This window comes from Motacilla alba, chromosome 1, assembly GCF_015832195.1.
Source record: "Motacilla alba alba isolate MOTALB_02 chromosome 1, Motacilla_alba_V1.0_pri, whole genome shotgun sequence".
In the NCBI taxonomy this organism is placed as follows: domain Eukaryota; kingdom Metazoa; phylum Chordata; class Aves; order Passeriformes; family Motacillidae; genus Motacilla; species Motacilla alba.
The window spans coordinates 5,866,381-5,881,482 of NC_052016.1; the positions used below are offsets into that span (position 1 = coordinate 5,866,381).

The following is a 15,102-nucleotide window of genomic DNA, read 5'->3' on the forward strand; positions in this document are numbered from 1 at the left end:
ACTAATGACTCACTGTCTTCTCAAGGAAACACCCTAATTTTTCACTGATATCTCCTTTTGGGGAATAAAAACCCCAAACCAAACCAAACTTGAAGGAAATAACCTTATCCTGATCCAAAGAAACTGTCTTAACATCAGAGCTGTGAGTAGGAGGGAGGGAACACTGTGTAATGGCACATGGGAGCTTTGAGATCCCAGATCTATTAAAGTGCTGGTTTGCCAGATTAGCCACTTTGCATGCCTGGAAATGTTCATTCAGAACAAACTTTCATCATAATCAAAAGCAAGTTATCAGGCAAAAACGCATCTGGTTTAATTTTCAAGGGCCGATACCCTCGAGAGAATTTTTGTTTCAACATCTGAAACAGCTTTCAGTGGCTGTACATGGATTGATACAGGTTTTTCTCACAGAATCAGAATGGTCTAAGAGAGTTGTTCTGCTCTTTGTTTGCTTTTCAGGGTTTGGAAATCTTGGGCTCAGAGAATTTGCTTTCCTCACAGGTGAAACTGGGAGGAAAAGGCTCAGGAAACTGTCCCTCCTCCTGTCTTCTCATGTCCTTCTTAGGGTTTTGGAGAAATTAACTACCATGACCAAGTTATCTTCATGTCTTACCTAAAACAGCTCTCCCTGTTTTTCCTTCTAACCATCCTCACTCCCTTATGTTTACTGAATGGAGTCATTTCTCTCAGAGGACCGGAGAGATCCCAGACTCCTTCCCAAGGGACAATTCCTCACTCCAGGAAAGGAGACAGTAATGTTTTCTGACCTGAAATGAGGGAGGGCTGTTTAGCAGCCGGTGGGGCTCTGCCCAGGGACAGGCAGCCAGGGAGGAAGACACCTTTCCCCAGGCTGGGATGGCGCAGCTCCAGCCCTGTTTGCTCCCAGGGGATGTCCCCACTGCCAGGGGCCAGGGCACTGCCCTCCCAGGGGTGGCTGTGGAGGACTTTGCAGGGGCACCTCTTGGACAAGAGCAGCTTCAGCTGCTTGGGACAGGGAAGAGGAGCTCTTCCCTTGAAGTCACTGCAGCTGGAGAGGTGCCAGGGAAGAGCTTCCCCGTGGTGCCCCCAGAGAAGATGAAAGAAATTACAAAGAGAAGAAAGAGGGAAAGGTTGTTATCACCCAAACCAGCACTGGGCAGAGGACCCCAAGGCACGAGGCTTTCTGTGCTTCTGCACATCAGATGAGATGAACTGTGCTCAGGGGAGCCTGCCATCCAAACAGGTATAACAAACACATTAAAGAAAGCAGAAACTGTGAATGAGCTTTCACTGCAAAAAAAATGTAAACACAACTCTTTCCAATTCATTTTCTATTAATTGGACCACAGTTTTTTTCATCTGCTGACCCAATAACCACTGGTCAATAGCCTTGGGGGATAAAGGAGGGAGGCAGAGGAGGGAAATTCTTCCACCCTTCCCTGTGTGGCAGGGAAGTGATGACCCAGAGCGTTTTAGCACGGCAAGAGGCAAATGTGGAAAAAACAAGCAGAGAACCACAAAGTAATTCAAGTCAAACCAACAGCATTTCAGTAATGGGGATTAAGGTGGAGGAGCACTGGAGGGACATTATGCCTTCAGTTTTAAAAAGTTTAAAGACATTTAATGCTTTCTCAGACAGCCCAAACAAATTAATCACCTTGCAACGAGACAAATAAAAGCCTGTTTTAAAAAGAAGTATTTTTCTTGTGTCCCAGTGGATTTGCCATTATCAGTGACAGGCACAGGCCTACCTACAGTATTGAGCTAACTGCTTTATGATATCCTCTGGTTTGGAAGTTTCTCCTAATGCCAACCTATTTTTCAACCCCAAATTTTTCCTCCCTTTTGAGCATTAAATCCACCAAGAGAAGGTGAAGAGCATGGCCGAGACACAAGGAGTGTGTCAATGAATAAAAGGCTGCACTAGGGATGTTTGCCAGTGACAGCATGGAGATAAATGTGAAGAGAAAGAGAGATATTTTGAGAAGGAGAGATGAGCACAGCCACTGAAAAGCACCAAAATGAGCACACAAATAAGGCACAGGAGACATTCAAGAAGTGAAGAGATTTGCCAGAATAGAGAGAAAGAGGGCTTCTTCTCTGGCAGATCTCGAGCAAGATAGCTTGCCAAACAAACTGCAAGAGGAAGGAGGTGCAAAAAAAAAAGAAAAAAAAAAGACACAGAGCAATGAGCAGCACTTCCTCTCTATGTGAGATTTTTTTTTTTCCTGTGTATTCAAGTTTTTCAAAAGCAGTCACACCACCCAGCTTCTGGAAGATGAGAAGAAATGCACGTCCCTTCTCTTCAGCCCCAGAAAAACCCACTTTTTAAACTCGCATCATCCCCTGCTGCCCTGCGCCCACCGTCCCTGCAGCGCGGGGGCAGCCCGGGCAGAGACGCCAAACGTGGGTGATCGCTGGTGAGGGAGGAAAGGAAACACTGGAGCAAGGCGCTCCACCCCTCTATCGTCTCTCCAGGTACCAAAATCCTCCAGCACAAACCTCCTCGTTCCTTCCGAGACCCTTTCTCAGCAGAGCTCAGAGACGTGTGCGTGGGAATGCGCCGCGCTCCTCATTTTCCTGGCGGCGCCTCTGGGCCTGGCTGGGGATGAGCAGCAAGGGAAGAAGGTGCTGAGCTGGCCCAGAGCCAGCACCCCTGCAGGAGCCAGCACCCCTGCAGCGGCCACCCCTGGGACCCCCAGCCCCCCTGGGGGACAGGAGGTGGTTTGAGGGCAGCGGCTGGGAATGTTTTGGCCTTCCCACGAGCGCAGGGGCTGGGAATGTTTCCGTGCCGGAGGCCAAATGGATTTTTTCTAGCGCAGTTTCCACATGAATGCGCGGCTCGGCAGAGTCCGGCATCAACACCCAAAACATGTCGTGGCCACAACCCCAGGGAAGGAAGCCATGGGTTGTGCTGGCAGGGCCCAGGGCTCCTACCCTGCAGGCGCCAGCAGGGCGGGAGGTGGAGAAACACCAGGGAGAGCTGCAAAGGCAGCTCCTGGCACACACGGGGCAATCAAATACCTATTCAAACACAGCAGCACTTCATTCATATGCTGTCTTATGTTCTCCCATCTCGTGGTTGTGTAAATAAGCCATAGAGAGCATTAGCCATGGCATTCTTCATAACACAGCCCTAATTGCTAGAGGCTCCATCGAGCTCTGTAAACAGCATTTTGCACTGATTTTGAAAATTAGGAACTGAAGTTGCACTTATGGTAATTGCCAACTCATTTTGCTTGGCGCTGGAAAACCCATTCCACCTTTGCTTTTCACTTTGTAGCTGCTGAAGCAGCTTTTCAAAGGTATCATCACTTACTGACACACACATTATTTCTCTGTTAACAGAACTGAGGGGGGGTTCACAAAGCACTCTGTCAAATAATTTTTTGCCACCCCAGACTTTTGCCCTGCCAGAATTTGCTTCTCTACTTCTTCATTTGCTACCTTTAAAAAATTGTATTCTTGTACCACTAAGACACTTGTCACAAAAACTGGTATTTTTCCCCCGATCTTTTTTTCTTTTACAGGGGAAATGTCTGTATCTGTCTTAGAGACAACCCTGCAGAAGATCTGACTGGAAAACATGGGTAAAAGCTGAAAGATTTAAAAATCACAGAATCATTAATGTTGGAAAAGTCCTTCAAGATCATCAAGTCCAGCCTTTGACCAAACACCACCACACCAATCAAACCACAGCTCTAAATGCCACATCCAGCTGTTTCTTGAACACTTCAGGGTGACACAACCATCATCCTGGGAAGCCCCTTCCATTTCTCAACAACCCTTTAGTGAAGAAATTCCTCCTGAGAATGAAGATGCTGAAGCAGGATTAAAATGTGAGGCTGCATCTTGACTTGGACTCACATGGTTACAGCACACAGACACAGCAATTCCCTTCATCCATGTTTAGGAATACCAAAATCTCATTGCATTTGAGTGCAGGAATGGATAATGGTGAGGGAAACCTAATCCATGTGGAGCTGAGGTATTTTTCTCCTAAGATGTCTGTCTGCCCAGGGTCTGTTGTGGGCTGGTCCTCAGCCAAAGCTCAGTATTTTGATGCAAAACGTGTGCCATGGGGCACCCCTGGGCTGAGCCCACACTGCTATTTCTCAGTAACACTATACCTCATCAGCCTGTCACTGAAACCAATTTTTTATTTTTAAATCTCCCAGCCAGGTATCTGGTATCCTCACCCTTATCTGATGGCTGCATATCAGCATCCCTGGGCTGCCCAGGCACTTCTGCCTCCTCAAGCATAATTACAACCACTTTGCCACCTAAAAACAAATCTTTCTGGGTGCTCTCCCGAGGCTTCCAGGGTTGCACCAGCCTGGGAAGCATCAGGAGGTAACAAGATGGGCAGAATGTTAAAGAGCAGCAGCCCTAAACCCTCTCCAACACATTCCCAGCTCCTGCTGTCTGCCCTCCCCAAGGAGGGTGGGTGAGCACCCAGCCCTGCCCTAGGCTCTCCAAAAGCATTCAGGAGGAGTCCTGATGGAGCTGCTGAGCTCCTGAAAGGTTCTCACGGCCCAGGGGACTCGAGCAGCCACTGTGCTGTGGCAGGGCTGGAATAATTTGCTCTCCTGTGCCAGCTCCTCCCTGCTTCTCCTTCCTCCTGGTGCCCAACACAGGAGCTGGGAGAGCTGCTCTGTATGCAATGGATACATCCCTAAATCACCATTTAATCTGGGACAGCAGAGATAACACTGGCATCTCCAAAGAGAGTTCTGTGCACCAATACCAAGCTGTAAGTCTGCCCCGAGCCTGCCAGCAGTTCCTGAGCCCCTGGAATACCTTTGCAGATCTTCACGACAAAGGCATTTGACCTTTAAGGAGGTCTTCAACTACGGGTAGCGCAGCAGATGCTCTTATCACATTGCACTAGATACCCTGCCTAGTGCTACTACTCTTAAAAATCCCTTCAAACTCCCCAGAAAAACCCCAAACATGTGGCAACTGTGACTGGCTGCTAGTTGTTGTCCTTGGATTTCACCACAGCCCAAATGAGGCTGTTCCTGGTGGCTCACTTACCCTCCAGTAGCCAATGTTCACTCCTACCTGAGGACCACTTTGGTTCTTAAATAGGTCATTTTTGCACCTTGCTTGCAGACAGGTGACCAAACCCTGTTTGCATCCACTGCCCACCTCTCAGCCTTCTCCAGGTGCCACAAAAATCCTTCAAGTTACTGCTGTGAAGGTCAGCCCGTGGGACAGCCACTGGCAGTGATGTTCTGGGGGAACAAAATAACCCCAAACCCCTAAATTTTATGTACGTTAAAATTGAACAGATTAAAGCTCCAGCAGCGTCCAGGACATGAACTGCATGTTGCACTCAGCATGTGGCATTGACAGCTACAGCTGACTGACCACTGCCACAAGAAAAAGGCCACTTTCCTCAAAGGACTACTCAGTTTCCCACTGATTTGGTGACAAAAAGTACAGAGGAGGAAAGGGGTGAAAACATCCTTTCTGCCTGTTCATTTTCTCTGCGCCCACAAGGCTGAACTAAATGATAGCCCAGCCATGTCACTGCACACATCTTAGGCTACTTCTTCTCTCAGTCTTCTCTTGTGGTGTCCCTGCCTGACTCTTTCAATGATTTTAAGTTTTTGCAAGTACTTGGAGCCACCTCTCTCATGCCACGTTTCAGTGCTCCCATGGACTCTGGCAATGGCTGAGTTGTTCGGGTGTGACTCCTTCAACAATCTTCCAGCTCTGTGCATTAAAGGAGTCAGCGCTTTTAACCCATTTGTTTAACCATCAGCCCATCCATTAACCCTTGCCTGGCATTCTGCTACTTTTAAATTGCTCTGTCCTACAGCTTGAAAATACTTTCTGTGAGAAAATAAAAAAAAAAAAAAGAAAAAACGTGGGATGTCATTTGAGAGCAGTGCTCCATCCTAAGAGAAAGCAGAGTGTGCAGCCTTCCCTGAGAGGAGCCACTGCCTGTCAGGAGCTCGGGGCAGGACAGGAGAGAGGAAAAGCACTCCAGTGATAAATCCATTTTCATGTCCCCCAGCTGTTGTGCATGCCCACAGCCCCACTGTTCCCCAGGCAGGGGCAGCAGCAATTGCATTTTAACCCTCAATCAAGGTCCCTGGCAGCAGGAACTGGCAGTAAAACACTGAGACCGCTGCCCTAGGGAGGCTGGGAGCTGAGCCCTCCCTGCTACTGCCACGGTGAGGTGCCCCTTCCCATCTTCCAACCCTTCAGTGCTTCTATGGCTTCCCAAAATAAATATGGATAAAGGCAGCTCACCCCTCACCTCTGCTCATCCCTGCTCCCTTTGTCCCACTGCAATGGGAGAGGCCAGCACTGCTCCTCCTGGGCACAGCAGCTGACAGGACAGCTCTTCCCTGCTGTGGCGACAGGGGACAGCTCCTGTGGGGCTCAGAGATGGTCCCTGTGCTCCTTGTCCGGACACACAGCTGTGCTGCACCCCCTCCCCATGTCCCTGTCACCACAGGGGCTCTGCCCAGCAGCTGCTCTCCCTCTCCTCCGTTTTCAGCTTTGCATGGAGTTTCCAGCATCAGCAAGGAAACGCCATGTTCCACCTCCCCCAAATGTCCTGATCTCCCCTCTTTTTGGAGGAATGCCTTTGTTTCCCTGCAATGGGGCTGCCTTGCTGGCAGCCTCATCCCTGGCACCCTGTGCCCTCCTCCACGGGGCCCTCGGGAGCAGCCCAGCACTGAGCTCGCCTGGGGTTGAGCTTCAGCTTCATTCTGTGCTTGAGCCTGTGTGGGCACCACCTGCACCCCTCCTTCCTCCCCTCAGCACCAGCACGATGGGAACAGGCAGCACTGGTGGGCTTTGACCTGTCCCCGAGGTAAATCCTCACATTCACCAGCCTTGTCTCCCTGCACTCTCAGCTGTCTCTGTGCACTCTCAGAAGAACAGACTTCTGCCTGTTCCCACACTGGCTAAAGCAGCCATGGAAGAGCACAGAATCAGACTCAGTCATGACTTCAGAGCTCATCTAGTCCCAACACATGACCATGGGCAGGGACACCTCCCACCAGACCAGGTTCCTCAAGGCTTTTATCCAACCCGGCCTTGGACACTGCCAGGGATGGGGCATTCACAGATTCACTGGGAAACCCGTGCCAGGGTCTCGCCACTCTCACAGGGAAGAATTACTCCCTAATATCCGAGTTAAATTTCCTCCTTTTCAATTTGTAACCATTGCCCCGTTTCCTGTCACCACAGTTTCTGGCAGAAAAGTTCCTCTCCGGCTTCTCCGTAGCCCCTTCAGACACTGGAAGGTGCTCTGAGCTCCTCACACAACCTTCTCTTCTCCAGGATGAACAGCCCCAACTTTCCCAGCCTGTCTCCACAGGGGGTGTGCTCCAGTCCTCCTTGTCGACTTCATGGCCCTTCTCTGAACCTGCTCCAACAGTTCCTGGCCTTCCTATGGACAAGTCCACCTTACAAGAAGCTTTCCTACCACACTCATCTGCTGGTCCCACCATGGCTCTCCGCTCTTGTTCCACGCAAAATGGTTCTGACCTAGCTAAGCTCAGCTTTAAACACCCTCCTCCCTCCTGACCCCTGCACTAAGTACCACATTTGAAACCCTTCTCAGGATCAGGGCAGCAACCAAGCATGAGTATCCTCTTCCCTGTGGTCTTGGCTGAACCCCTGCATCTTCCTTCTCTTTATTAATCAATAAATGTATTCGTGGCCAGGAAATCACCAGCTGTGAAATCCCCAAGCCTTGCCCATCTTTGACCCAAGAATCAGCTCAACTTAGCCAAGCTGTGCTCATTTAAGCCAAGCATCATCACTTTAATACTACTTGGAAAGTCCTTCTTCTACATAGCAAGGCAAGGATTCAGGGTACTTTGTCTTTAGGATCAACAAGTTCTCGGCCACACAAATTCAGAAAGCTCTGGGATTTCCTGCCAGTAGATACTTCGCACTTTCCAGTGATTTTTATCTAAATATTTCACATAGAGATGCCAACATCACTAGTTCTAAACTGCAACTACTGGTAGGACTTCTCCAAAAAAGCAAAGATAAACTGCTCCCAAGTTAGGTATCCAGAGGAAAGCTTTAAAATCAAATGCTGTTGAATGTATTTATGGAAGGACTTAATTAAGCTCAGAAACACACAACTATTTATTTCCTCATTTAAGGATCCCTTTTTGTCAAGCTCAAGGACAGTTCTCAGACCCACAGCTCAGCAGCAAATGTTGCTCTTACTTTCTGATTCCTTCTTATCTGTAATTCAACTTCATACTATTTTTCAAACACCTATTTTTATCTCTGGTATTATCCATCTCCCAACAGTATCATTTTTCTCTCAGCCTGTAACTTAATAAAAATTCTTGCAACAAATGCCACGTCTTTGGCCATTTTTATCTTAAACCTGGCTGCTACTACAATTAGTAGCAACAAGCAGATCAGAATCACTTGCAGTAGGGCTCAGCTGTGGAGCTCAAGGGCCCCAAGACCAAGATTCCTTGGAAAGTTCAACTCCAGACTCCAGTCTCCCCCCACCCTGCCCAACTCCTAATGCTTGGAAACACCCAGAGATCACAAATGCTTCACTTGGCATCATGTGCTTCGTAACTGAAGAAGCAGAAAGCGCTTCTTAAGAAGTACAACTGACGAAATATTAACTTGTGCTTTTTTAATACAGTGAAACAAAAGCATTCTAAATCATAGCAGCTTATAGATCCAAACTGTCCATCGCTTGGGAGCAGAGTGGGATTAAGAAGTATGGAAACTGCAAAATATTAAAGCCCTGCAGCAACTCCAGTTCATGACAACCCTTCCCACAGCACGAAGAATGCTGCCTGATGCTCTACTGATTTGGACTACTTGCTCATTGGCAAAATATGAATATTCTTCCTTGGAAATGCCATATCCTCTTTTCCAAAGGGGAGGAAAGGAACAAAGCCCTTCTGATTAGCGCACAGTAGCTCTTTCCCTAATTAGCAATGTTCTTTTACAGCACTGAGAAATGAGGACCTTTTGTTTACCATTAGTTGAGGTAAGTGTATCTTGCTTTTATTTGGGTTTAAGACTACTTTAAAGGAGTAGCTTTTCAGTTGCAGCATGGTTTGTCAAGATTACAATATTTATGACTGCATAAAATACATAAGTAAAAAAAATTTATGATTTGTAGAGTTTGTTATCAAGAGCTGAGACTTACACCTTTACAGAACTGCAAATACTGGCTTCCTAACTGCTAGTTGATAATTTCGCTGGCAAGAACATTTCGTTACGCTTTTCTTTAATCTCTACACCCTTCTGTCCAACTAGCAAGAAAGTCAGCTCTACCTGTGGATAAACTGTTGTAACAGCACAGTTAGATAAACTGTGCTGATTCTTCATTAAACACCCTTTGTTTGAAGCTACAACATAAGAGGCAATTCTTTTTGTTCAAAAGGAACTATCTGCATGCTCTGTGCCTGGAACACTTCACATTGATTACAAAAATTTTAACAATGCAACCACTAACATACCCCACTAATGAGAAATTATGAGAAACTGTTGGATGCAGAACCTTCCGCATCAGTCGACTCTGATCGATAAGAAAGCTATCAATTTTGAAATTTAGATTTAATGCATTTTCAAGAAGCTAATGAGAAAGGAGCAACTTAAAATAAATACCATCATTAAAACTGCAAACTGTTACAATGATATATTATAAACTTGTCCTAAATAAACCTAGTGCTTCAAAAATTTACCAGTGAATTCGTATTACAAAATATGTGAAAATACAATAGAATACCACAAAACAACGTCCTTTTCTGGGGTCAACAATGACACCAAGATGATTCAGTCTTAACTTTTAAAATTGTTAATAGAACATATTGTAATATATAAGTTGCAATTTGGTTGAAATCTAGAGAACATCCCCACCAAAACTCAATCTTCTTCATTCCTCCTCTAAAACTAGTGCCAAACTGCCTGTCAAAGTTGGTATTTTCTTGAAGAGCTTTAAAATTTAGCCATTACTTATTTTCTAGTACTACATTTTGGCAGCAACTATTTATTGGTCTGTTATTGCAAAAAGTGCAATTTAACAATAAACCAGTCTGAAGGTCATTCTATGTCTTGAGGATACATACCATATATTTCTTTAAAAATAATCATACTTTTGTAAGCAATACTTTACAGTAGACACCTCAAATCTACCATAGATGTAAAACTTAAAACGAGAAAAATTTAGTCTCTAAATCTTTATACACATATTTATATTCGAGTTTCTATATATATTATATATATACACAAGCACAAGAGTATATATAAAATATATATAATCAGATTCAAAAAAGAACAAAAACTGGGCACTGTACATAAAATCTTTTTAAAACTCAAACAATAGAAAAACTTTAAACATTAAACAATTTTAATAAAAGTTTCTGTACAATGCTAAGCAGTTTTATTTACATATAGAAAATGTAATAGGAGTAGTGTTTGAAATTACAGAACTCCTTAAAATTTCAATGGCAGGTAATCTGGAAAAAATAACAGCATTCCATTCACAAATATTTTCAAGCAATAAATATGTATTTATAAATAGTGTAAATTTACATCAAGATTAGAAACAAAAATCACAAATCTGAAGTTTATTCCTTAGTCTATGTGCAACCCATTTATCTTTGTGACTTGGCTGTTAATTGTTTTAAATTTTATTCAGGAACCAAAAGTGTAACCGTCATGGTTTCAAAACAAGACAGAAAAACATAAAAGCAGTAAAAAATTTATATCACCTAACTCTTCACATTAAAAAAAAAAAAAAAAAAAGAAAGAAAAAAAAAAGTTGCCCAAAGAAAGACTTAAAATTTCTAACTACCTTACAAAGAAATGACCAGCTAAGCTAGTACTTTTTCCAAGGGAAATTCTGAAGGGGGAAAAATGGATGAAACCAACTCATCAGCCCAGAAACAGAGAAATACAAAAGAGGTGGTCTTCAAGTCAGTAGTCTGTATAATGTTGCCAGTTTTGTCAGATATATACAAAACATGGAATTATTTTTTTGAAGTACAGCTGGATGAGCTTTATTTGTTTTGAGTTCTGGAGTAGGAGGCAGTGCTCTCTCCTGTCCAGTTGGTTGACACTCCGCACTTGGAAGGTTGCATAGACACAGCTTTCAGCCAGCAGCCTTACGGGATAGCTACAAAAATCAGTGGTGCAGAACTGGGTCACTTCCTGAATATCAGAAAAGTTTTCATTTAATGTCCATGAAAAAATGTCAAGATGAGGAGGATGGCAATGGAGGAGCCTGAAAGAGAAAACATTAAATTACCTTTTCTACAAGGGTGCAAAACTGTGTTTAACTAAGACCTGCACAAACTGTAACCATGAGAGTTTAAAAGTCACACACACTATTCTTTTTACACTTCAGCACTCTTTAGAGAACAGTGGCATTTTTTTTCACCTTACTCAAATACAACATGTATTTTATGAACACTGTGCATTAGGATTTTGCCTGTACTGCAGACTGGAGTACTCTATGGGGATGTCTGTGTTAATATGATGTGAGCAGCCACAAGTCCCACTGTGGCAGCAAAGAGATCCATGCGGCCTCAGTATAGATATATCTTTATACAACCTGAAACAGGGATTCTCAACCTGTTTACCAATGGTAAACATGGTCCATTTGTGGCTCTCCAAAGCTTTTGTGGGCTTCATTTTCCCTCATCCCCTCTACCTGAGCAGTAACATACCCCCCTGAGGTTAAGGTAGCTGTGGAAGGGGTCTCAGATTCTCTGACATGGAGACCAAGTGCCTCAAGGATAAAGTGAGGTGTCTTGTTCCTGCAAGCTGCCAGGAGGTCCAGGAAACAACCTATCTGCTTCCCAGTATTGCACTTTGCGACATTCCATCAAAGTACCGAGTCTCTGATGGCCTTTCCTCTTCTTTTCCTCATCTGTGGAACCCCTTCAAAAAGCTCCTCACAGTCGCTAAAGACACTTCAGATCATACCAGAGTACCCAGCTGTGGAACTCTAATACTGGCTTCATTTGCTCCTGGTACTTTACCCCAGTCTCTCTTTGGTCTAATTCACCTTTGCCAGGTTGAGGTTATCTTCATCCTGTGATTTTACAACAAACCTTAACTCTGCTCCTACATCTGACAGATGTCACTTCTGGGCTATGACTCTTCCCAACTGAGTGTGTTATCCCCTTTGAAAGAAATGAATGGCACAGCAACTCCATACAAGAACAATTATCAATGTCCTCTAGGGCCCCAGCCTTAGGTTTTGGTGGGGGAAGGAGCTACTCACAGGTTGAGAACCCTTGTTCTATAGGGACAGTATCATCACTGTTACCTATATAATGTATAAGCACAGACAACAAAATACCCCTCCCTCCCTCTCATCTCCATACAGAAACATTCTTCCCCATTTCCACTCAACTGATGAAATATCTGAGAACAGGTGTTTATTTATATGTTTTTCTATAACAAATCATCAACTTTGAAGTTGCAGCATTTCACAGACTATAATGACAGTGACCTTCTAAAAGCATGAACTGAAGTTTAACCAACCCAGGCTCTGTGGGACTAATGAAGAGAATTAAATTCAGAGGACATGATCCCACACTGTGGCCAGCCTCTGCTGATGAACCTTGAGGCCTTAACTCAGAAGGTCACAACTTGGCATGCTACCAACACATGAAATAACTAAACACACATTTTCTGCAGCACCTGGAAATGAATCAAAAGGCACAGCCCTTACTGGGCTGTCATATTAAACACAACATGAAATTCTCATTACACTTAGTCCAATGTTTGTCTCCTTCAACAGAAAGCCAAGGCTTATCAATACATCCAGCATCGCTTTCATTGTGGTTACAAAAAAAGCCATCTTTGCCTGGAACAATGAAACCTGGGTGAAATGTTAGGACAGTTGTGCTGACGCAGTTCAAAGCAGGAGGCTGCCATGTATAGCACAGAGCTATAATGGCAAAGAGGCTTTTTGCTTTAAATTGAAATGCAAAGGAGGCCCCAAGCCAAGAGACAGAACTGTTTGAGAGCATCCACTTGCTAAGCAGAAGGACAGTGCTGATTTGGGAGGGGATGGGTGGGGAAGGGGAAGGAAGGGTCTGAATGCATAGGATGCTCTGCTGCTATACTGACTTCATACCACAACCAATGTATTAGAGATGCTCTTGAACCTGGTGCTAGTTTCTCCAAGCTTCACTGTCCTGATTCTTCCCATCTCCATCTGATCCAGTTATGGTCTTCAGGTGATCTCTATTGGATTTTTAAAGCCACAACTTTATGAATTGTAACATCATACTTTTCCTGAAAACTCAGTGGTTATGTTCTGCAGTAAGTTACTGTAGTATTTGACACAATTCTGACTCTTCAGGTTTTGTTCTGCAAATATCACACACAACCCAAACCTCCATTTGAATCAGAAAGTCCGTGGTACTCGTACAGCGGAGCACCAAGACAGTCTACAACTGCTTTACAAATAATGTATTTATGCACCCACTTATTAATTTGACTTACTAATGTAAATTGATCATAGACTTGCATCAAGTCCTCCATTTTGTACTGTTCTAGCACCACAAAGTTTTCCAGGTTCGTGCTTATCTTTCGTGCACAGTCTTGGCAATGTACAACATAGGTCTTTCGAGAATTGCTCTCACTAGTGACAAAAAGCAGATCAAAGACTTCCACCTATTAGACAGGAAACAGAAAGCCAAGCGTTACAATTTCATTATTTAAAAAGTTAAAACCACGAAAACGGCTTTTTCTTCAAGATTTACAAGCTTACCCTGTGCATGCAAAGAGGAAAAGTTAGATTTGTTCAGGGAAAATCTATTCTCCTAAGGCCTGGGCAGGGAAGTGAAGCAGTGTAAAACCACGAATATTACACTTAGGATGTCTGCTTGAACAGCACCACGGGAAAGCTTTGGGTCAATATTGACAAAGCAGGATTCATTTGCTGAATAGCGAGGTGAGGACTTCAAAAAATTATACTTATTTTTCCTTGTTACTATCTGCTAAAGAGATTTGTTATTTATTTCCTTACTACTGAGCCATGTGCTCATCCTGCCCAAGAAGCTCCGTCAGAGGATAACTAGGAACTGATTTTCAGGGGGTAGGAAAATGTTATTTTCTTTCAAATTTCATGAAAATTATTATTATCCAATACTTTAAAGCAACTATTAACAGTAAGTAGAATGAAAAAATTCAGCAAAAAAGGTATGTCCTGCAGAAAAAAAGGACTTAAGTTCTCTTTCCTCTGGGTGTGTTGGTGACTTCTGAAATGAAGACCAATATACCTTTAGAATGAAGCTCAGCAGATCAAGTTTTATGCAAGAAGGGATAACATTTTATTAAAAAAATGTTGATGAAAATTGAAAATCAACCCAGTGAAAAACAATGTTGTGGAAGTACTGTGGGAGAGCCTTCAGCAAAATAGAGCCCACGTCTAGAAAAACATCTGGATGAGCTCCTGGAAGGCACCACTGCATCACACAGATGTGCTTACAGCACAGAGCAGATGCTGCAGCTTAGGAGCAAAATTTAAACATCATCAACAACAAAAGACACGGCAAAATTTAAATAAATATTACAAGAGTAGATGACCCAACTCATTTTTACTGACCTCACAAATGCTACAGTAATGAGCTGGCTCATCCTTTGCTCGTCCATGCCAGACAATCTCCTTTCCTGCAGCAATCAGAGCTTCCCTCAGTGTCTGACACTGTTTGAGAGTTCTTAACAGGCAGTACCTGCAAGAAAAAGCAGTTGTGTGCTCAGTTCAACATTCAACTGGACAGCAAAACTCAAGAAGGCTTCAGTTTCTTCCAAGACCATGTACTTGGAGCTTGCTCTTCCTCTGGGATTTCAGAAACAGCTGCCTAGAAAGAATCACTGGACTCATGGCTTAGGGAAAAGTCAGACCTTGTGTTTCTGGACCTCTTTCAGGACTGGCCTTTGCCCTGCAAACAGGCTGTACCTTTCATTTTTGACTGAAATACATGAATGCTCTTTTAAGCACAACAGAACAATGTGTTTTCAAAAGCAATCCAGTATTTTATTTTGAACCATAACTTTGTCAGCAAAAAGTTAGCTTGAACTGCCAAGTTCAGCACAGCTGTTTGCATTTTGTGTGACTATAGTCTGATCCAAAGGACTCTTTTA

At 44.1% G+C, this 15,102-nt stretch overlaps 1 protein-coding gene and 1 long non-coding RNA gene across 16 annotated transcripts in view; one reads left to right on the forward strand and one right to left on the reverse strand.

Moving 5' to 3' along the window:
- The first annotated feature begins 2,250 nt into the window (after positions 1-2,250).
- On the forward strand, positions 2,251-10,784 carry LOC119700368. Its single transcript, XR_005256749.1, has 2 exons — positions 2,251-2,457; positions 3,510-10,784. It is a non-coding gene; the product is annotated as an uncharacterized LOC119700368 (long non-coding RNA).
- KDM6A (lysine demethylase 6A) overlaps positions 10,486-15,102 on the reverse strand; it is a 148,727-nt gene continuing 144,110 nt past the window's right edge. For 7 of the 15 annotated variants that reach the window (XM_038135360.1, XM_038135321.1, XM_038135332.1 and 4 more), the window contains 2 exons: positions 14,564-14,690; positions 10,486-13,629 (listed from right to left, as the gene is read on the reverse strand). In XM_038135360.1, the coding sequence (XP_037991288.1) occupies positions 13,333-13,629; positions 14,564-14,690 (424 nt within the window). In that variant the 3' untranslated portion in view covers positions 10,486-13,332. The remainder of the gene's footprint in view (positions 13,630-14,563; positions 14,691-15,102) is intronic. The other 8 variants (XM_038135371.1, XM_038135341.1, XM_038135350.1 and 5 more) reach the window with 5 other exon arrangements.